Source organism: Camelina sativa, chromosome 3 (genome assembly GCF_000633955.1).
Source record: "Camelina sativa cultivar DH55 chromosome 3, Cs, whole genome shotgun sequence".
NCBI classification, from domain to species: Eukaryota; Viridiplantae; Streptophyta; class Magnoliopsida; order Brassicales; family Brassicaceae; genus Camelina; species Camelina sativa.
The window spans coordinates 26,097,153-26,104,867 of NC_025687.1; the positions used below are offsets into that span (position 1 = coordinate 26,097,153).

The 7,715-nt window shown below is 37.8% G+C and overlaps 3 protein-coding genes across 3 annotated transcripts in view; all 3 read left to right on the forward strand.

The window, feature by feature from the left end:
• Positions 1-544, forward strand: part of LOC104778154 — a 4,417-nt gene extending 3,873 nt beyond the window's left edge. The window contains exon 6 of the mRNA XM_019243948.1: positions 3-544. Coding sequence (XP_019099493.1) covers positions 3-246 — 244 coding nt within the window. The 3' untranslated portion in view covers positions 247-544. The remainder of the gene's footprint in view (positions 1-2) is intronic.
• On the forward strand, positions 2,924-4,573 carry LOC104779323. The gene is made up of 2 exons (XM_019240996.1): positions 2,924-3,621; positions 4,276-4,573. Exons 1-2 carry the CDS (start codon positions 2,924-2,926, stop codon positions 4,571-4,573), a joined length of 996 nt encoding a protein of 331 aa, XP_019096541.1.
• LOC109130909 (uncharacterized mitochondrial protein AtMg00810-like) lies at positions 6,858-7,505 on the forward strand. Its single transcript, XM_019241000.1, has one exon. It carries the CDS (start codon positions 6,858-6,860, stop codon positions 7,503-7,505), a length of 648 nt encoding a protein of 215 aa, XP_019096545.1.

Here is a 7,715-nt window from a genome sequence, read left to right on the forward strand (position 1 = left end):
AGGCAATTCAATGTAGAACAAATTAAGAAGAGGTTGGAAGAAGAAGAAGAAGCTTACCACAGACAAAGCCAACAAGTTAGAGAAAAGTCATTGGCTAGTCTTCGAACTCGCCTTCCTGAGCTTTTTCAGGCAATGTCCGAGGTTGCATATTCATGTTCGGATATGTATAGAGCTGTTACGTATGTGACTCAGCGGCAAAGCCAAAGCGAACGGCATCAGAAACATACCCAGGGACAGGGTTCGTAAGAAGTAATATTAAGATCAGAGACTCAGTTTTTTCTATGATCTTCTATTTTTAAGCATACACATATACAACGTATAGCTAAATATTTATCATTGCTTTCTTGTAATAAGTTTTGGGTTTTATAAGAAGATTTGTGACATCTGAGATTCATATAGTGTCTGATTTGTTCTGTTGAGTAATAAGTAAGTTGTGTATCGAGTTAGAGTTGCATTTGTATAGTGATGAATCTTTGTAATTTGTCAGACCCATATACAGTTTATAGTTTATAAATTACAAAGGCAATATGTAACTTTACACTGATGTTTTCGGTTTAGGGTGACCAACCAGTTTCTGTTTTTCTTCCTCTGATTTGAACTTGTACATTATTTGGTCTTGACAAAGCATCAGATACAAAAAAGGATCACATTGGTTGAACCAAGAAGTGTTATGTATTTTAAAAGATGAAATAGTTTTAAAGATCATGAACCAAAATAACATGTTTTTAAACATTCTGAAACTTTCTTTGTTATTTCATCAAGCCAAATAAAGACTAAACGACTCGAGGGAGCTTCAAATAACTGCTACCAATCAACCTCTTTTTCTTCTACGCTTGGTCTCCATCTCATCTCTTAATTCTCCTGAATCCGTTTCCTTGCGCTTGTTGGCGATGAGCTGTCTGAGTTTTTCAGTGATGCCCCCGAGGCCGATTTTGGTGAAGAAGTTGATGGAAAACAATGTGTTTTTCAGATGGTCCTTCGGGAAGATGGACTCAAACGTCTCCTCCATGGTTGGATCATGAAGCTTTTCATTCAAAACCTTAATTCCTAATAGCTCAGAGAGTTGTAAGGTTTTTGAGAAAGATACGTGATGAAGAAGTTGTGTTTTCCTCTGTTAACTGAACGTATCCAAGAACATGCGAAGGAAGAGCATCAGTGGCCAGGAGATGCGCAAAGAACGTGGCTACACTCATCAACTTGTTAGTATCGAACCAATGCACTATAGAATATTGCTGAACAAACAGATTCTCGAAACGATCTCTGTAAACTTTGTTTTTGAGCAGTTTATGCCCTGCTTCCTCGAAATCAAAACTTGACATTATGGTTTGATAAATTGTCCTCCTGAGATTAACAAGTTTAGTCTCTGTATCATCTTGTATCACTCTCTCTTCTGCTTCATCATCATCATCATCATCCAACTAAAACCAATTGGCAATTAGTAGATTGGCCATAACCCTTTATATATTAATGATAGTTTTATCAAACTTCAGATGTGGGACTTGGATTGTATCCCAAAATCTTCCAGGTCTGAATCTTCCTTTCCCAAGTATTTCCTTCTTCAGAAACTCGTACTTGTTCTCGTTTTGCTGAAATGCAGGGTCGGCTTTGAAGACATCGAGTGAACTCTCTGAATCCACAAGAAGATCAAGTTGAGGACGTATCGCTGGGTGACCTTTAAAATTGATTCTCCTAAGAGCAACCAAAGACTCAATCAAACAACGTGACCTATAAATTATAATCCAAGTCACCTTCATGAAGAACCTTATACTTTCTTTTATATAGATTAGTGATTCCTAACCAAAACCACGCCTACTTACCATTTCAAGGCGTATTATTGAAACATCCTTCTCATGTACGTTATAGTAGTCTATTAATTAGTTATTGTGCAACTAAGTAGAGTATAACCTCCGTTAATTAATACTTTTTAAATTAATATTCTCAATAAATTAATACATTAAAACCTCTATAAATTAATACTCTATAAATTAATAATTTTTGCTAGTACCAAGTCGGATCAGTGTAAAAAATAACAAAATTCGATAAGATAATAAGATAATAATTTTTTTGAAATCTCTATATAAAATATGGTCCCAATAATATCATAAATTAACAATCATGTAAATTTATATATATATATATATATGTATATTAAAAGAAATAAAAAATAATAAAAAATGATTTTATAACAAGTGTATATGAGAAAATATTTTTTTTGGGGAAGAACATGACAAAAATAAAATCCTTAATTCTATTTGTCGTCTCTTCTATTCCCTTCTCTTCTTCCTATCGTCTAATCCTCACTAATATGATGCATGTGAAAAATTTCTTGTTGAGTAGTTCTTCTGTTCTCCCAAGTAGGAAGATGTTTCAGCTCGCGAACACAAACCAGTGTGAAATGAGCCTTGATGAGATTACTGAGGTGTTTGGTCTATGCGACATAGATGCCAAAGCACATGAGATCCTTTAACACCCATATAGATCTTCACTATTGCTCATCATAGTGCTCTTTTCTGGATGGCTGCATGTCCGGATCTTCACTCTACATCTGGGTCTGTAATACTAGATTCTAGGGGTCCAATTCCAATATCTTCCCTGCAAGAGGCCTTGATTCTAGATCTCTTTCCCATACGTGCGGATGTTGCTGCATATTCAGAATTTTATTAGGGTGAAAAAATCTATTTCGGTCCTAGAGGAAAGAACTCAAAGTTTCTAGGTTACCGTGGCATTCTTATTAAAATACGAAAATTGATATTCTTATTCATAAATTTTCTCACTCTCTCGTTCATCTAACATGGTATCAGAGCGATGAATCAACTTCATCATCTTCGATATTGTTCCCGATCTTCATCTTCTTTCACTTTCTTTGACCTAAATTGATCGGATCTTTTCTCCGATTGATAATTTCTAACAAATTGATCTCAAAATGGTTACACTCCGTCGAACCTCAAAGCGATTAGCTCGCGGTTCTGGTTCTGCAGCGAAATCAGCAACTCCAGCTCGATCGAAGACTACTCGACCTATTCCGGCGAGTTACCCTTCTTCTCCGACGATATCACCTTCACATTCACCTATTCCGGTGAGAAACTTCCAAGATCCATCTAATCCGGTGAATCATGTTACTTTTGGAGCCAATCCTGCTTCCATTGGAGTCAATCCTACTTCCTCTTCAATTCCGATAAAATATTTCGGTGTTCCAAATCCTATCTCATCTCAAATGTCACAAGAACAATTCGCATTTGATGGAATTCAGTATTCTCCTTACTTCTTGAACAGCGGCGACAATCCAGGATCTTATATCATCTCTGAGGTACTTGATGGAACAAACTATAACACCTGGAATATAGCTATCACTACCGCCTTAGATATTAAGAATAAGCTTGCGTTTGTGGATGGATTTCTTGCTAGACCATTAGAAACACATCCACATTATCGCATATGGTCAAGATGTAATGCAATGGTGAAATCTTGGATTCTGAATTCTGTGACAAAAGAAATTTATGGAAGTATTCTACGATTCAAAGATGCTTCTGCGATGTGGCAAGACTTACTTGTGCGTTTTCACATCACGAACTTGCCAAGATCTTACCAACTTACACAACAAATCTGGTCTCTTCATCAAGGATCTACAGAGCTATCAACCTATTATACGAAGCTCAAAACACTATGGGATGATCTTGATGGAGCGGATTGTATTAAAACCTGTCAAAACTGCAATTGTTGCAGAGCTACGTCTGTCCAAGCTGAGCACACAAAGATCATCAAGTTCTTAGCTGGTCTAAATGAATCCTATTCAAGTGCTCGAAGTCAGATAATCATGAAGAAGAATGTACCTACTCTTGCTGGAGTATACAACCTACTTGACCAGGATTATAGCCAGCGAAGCATCACTCATGTCCAGAGTGCTTCAGTCTTTCATGTGGCCAACCCTGAGATCCCAACAAATCTTGTATCAGTCAACGCTACTTACACTCAAAAGACAGGCATGCCCATTTGTTCTCACTGCGGTTATAATGGTCACACTATAGACAAATGCTACAAAATACATGGGTATCCAGTGGGTTTCAAACATAAGGGAAAGGTTATTACTTCTTCTAACAAACCAGTAGTGGCTCAGCTGACTTTAACAGATTCAACTGTCAATGATAACACATTCTGCAATCAGTCAAGAGCACTTTCTCAAGATCAAATTCAGAGTGTCATAGCCTACTTCAACTCACAGCTCTCAACACCACTCGATCAGACTTCGATGCCATCTACCTCTGGTGGTCTTATCACTGCATTGCCTGGTATGGCTTTCTCGTCCTCTACTTTAAAATTTGTAGGGATCTTGAGAGTCACCGGTAATACATTGTCATCTAGGTCTATGATCATAGATAGTGGTGCTACTCATCATGTTTCACATGATAAGAGCTTGTTTGTGCATATGACTGATAGTGTTTGTGGTAAAACAGTGACCTTACCTACTGGACCAGATATATGGATTGCAGGAATTGGTCAGATTAGACTAAATGATTCTCTGATTTTGAGCAATGTCCTTTATATCCCAGATTATGCCTCAATATCCTCAGTGTAAGCCAGTTAACCAGAGATTTATGTTGTCAAGTTATGTTTGATCAAGAATCTTGCATGATACAAGATCCTATCAGGGGACTGATGATTGGGATGGGTGAACAAATCTGCAATCAGTATGTGCTTGATAGAGCTTCGATCACTGTTCCAGGGAATCAAGATTTATCTTGTGTAGTCAATATTGTTGTAGATACAGCTTTGTGGCACAATAGATTAGGTCATCCATCTTTGCAAAGGTAGAATCTATTACAGATGTACTTGGTGTTAAACAGAGAAATAAAGATTTTCATTGTGCCATTTGTCCCCAAGCTAAACAGAAACATCTTCCCTATATGTCTCAAAACAATATATGTGAGAATGTTTTTTACTTGCTTCATATTGACATCTGGGGACCATTCTCTGTGCCAACTGTAGAAGGATACAAATATTTCCTCACAATCGTGGATGATCACAGCAGAGTGACATGGTTATATCTGTTAAGAAATAAGTCAGAGGTACTTATTGTTTTCCCAGATTTCTTAAGAATGGTGGAGACTCAGTACAAAGCAGTTGTTAAAAGAGCAAGATCAGATAATGCTCCAGAGTTATCTTTCACAGATCTTTATAGATCCAAAGGAATCATAGCTTACCACTCATGTCCAGAAACCCCAGAACAGAACTCAGTGGTGGAGAGAAAACACCAACACATCTTGAATGTAGCAAGGTCTCTCATGTTTCAAGCCAATCTGCCATTAGAGTATTGGAGAGACTGTGTATTAACCTCGGTTTTTCTCATTAATAGACTACCTTTACCTCTTATGAAGAATAAAACACCCTATCAGGTTCTCACATCGAAGAAACCAGATTATAAGGGAATAAGATTTTTTGGGTGTCTATGTTACAGCTCAATCTCGTCAAAGAACAGGCACAAGTTCCACCCACGATCACGAGCTTGTCTCTTCCTTGGTTATCCTGCAGGGTATAAAGGTTACAAACTGCTGGATTTGGAGACTCAAACGATCCACATTTCTCGAAATGTAGCCTTTCATGAAGACATCTTTCCTTTTGCTGATGGTACGCCTACTCTTTACCCTGATTTTGTCTCTATGAAGGATTCTGCGGTAGATATTAATCATTCTCCCATAGATACTAGTGAACTTCCTGTAGTAGTGAGGGAATCCTCTACAATTGTGAATGATACTGGTTGTGAGAATGATTCTTCTGCAATTGATAATCCTCTCACTGAACAGAATAAGAGAATATCTAAACCACTTGGCTACCTACATGATTACTACTGCAACTTGACTGCTACTGATGTTCTTTATCCTTTGGCTTCATATATGACTTATGAACATTTCACAGAGGAATATAAAGCATATGTTTGTGCAGTTACTAAGTTTGCAGAACCTGCTACTTTCAAACAAGCCAAGAAATTTGATGAGTGGATCGAGGCCATGAATGAGGAACTTATTGCTCTTGAGAGCACTCACACCTAGACTATCTGCTCACTCCCTCCAAACAAACATGCTATTGGCTGCAAATGGGTTTATAAAACTAAACTCAATTCTGATGGAAGCTTAGAACGATACAAAGTACGCCTTGTAGCAAAAAGATATACACAACAAGAAGGTGTGGATTTTGTTGATACCTTCTCTCCAGTTGCCAAAATGACTACAATCAAGACTCTTTTAGCTTTAGCATCCGCCAAACAGTGGAGTTTACATCAGTTGGATATATCTAATGCCTTTCTAAACGGCAATCTCGATGAAGAAATTTACATGACTCTTCCGCCTGGCTATACTGCAAAACCAGGAGAGACACTACCACCAAATCCTGTCTGTAAGTTGAATAAATCTCTCTACGATTTAAAGCAGGCCTCACGTCAATGGTTTATGAAATTTAGCTCTGTTCTTATGAAGCTTGGTTTTCAGAAATCACATACTGATCACACACTGTTTGTGAAGAATCTGAAAGGAAAATATATTGCTGTTCTAGTGTATGTTGATGACATTATCATCACATCAAATGATGATGCAGAGGTTACTCAACTCAAATCTGATCTACGGAGTTCTTTCAAGCTTCGAGATCTAGGACCATTACGCTATTTTCTTGGACTTGAAATTGCAAGATCTAATAAGGGAATCTCCATCTGTCAGCGAAAGTATACGTTGGAATTACTCGAAGAAACTGGTTTGTTGGCTTGTCAGGCTTCTACTATACCAATGGATCCATATGTGTCACTGGTCTAAGATAGTAAGGAGCCTCTGCTTGACGATCCACAACAATATAGGTGATTGGTGGGAAGGATGATGTATTTGACAATAACCAGACCCGATATCACTTATGTGGTGAACAGGTTATGTCAGTTTACTTCTGCTCCTAGGCCTTTTCATTTACAAGCAGCATACAGAGTGTTACACTATTTGAAAGGAAGCATTGGTCTGGGTTTATTCTATTCCGCTACTGCAGACCTTACTTTAACAGCTTTCACAGATGCTGACTGGGGTTCTTGTAAGGACTCTCGACGTTCAACAACTGGATTTTGCATGTTCCTTGGAACCTCTTTGATCTCCTGGAAGTCCAAGAAGCAAAGCACTGTCTCCATGTCTTCAGTTGAATCTGAATATCGTGCAATGTGTGTCGGCGTCAAAGAGATTCAATGGTTAGTGAATCTACTAACTGAACTGCAAGTACCTCAAGCTAAAGCGGTTGCTTTCTTCTGTGATAACACAGCGGCAATTCACATTGCAAATAATGTTGTATTTCACGAAATAACCAAGCATCTGGAGATGGATTGTCACAAAGTCAGAGAAGCAGTCACTAATGGTCTTGTGAAGACGCTTCATGTCAAGACGGATCAACAACTGGCTGACGTTCTTACTAAAGTCGTACATCCTGGACAGTTTCATTCTCTTATTGGCAAGATGGATTTGAATTCAATCTACATGCCATCTTGAGGGGGGATATTAGCGTATAGATGAAACTGGTTAATATTGATTAGAGTTAACCGGATTCTTAACTTCGGTTTAGTAAATGTGATACACATATAAGAAGAGAAAATGTAAATGTACACAATTAAGCTGAATGAGAATGAGTTCTTTGATCCTCGTTTCCTAACTAAATTTCTCACTCTCTCGTTCATCTAAGATTGTATGAATATCTGGTCA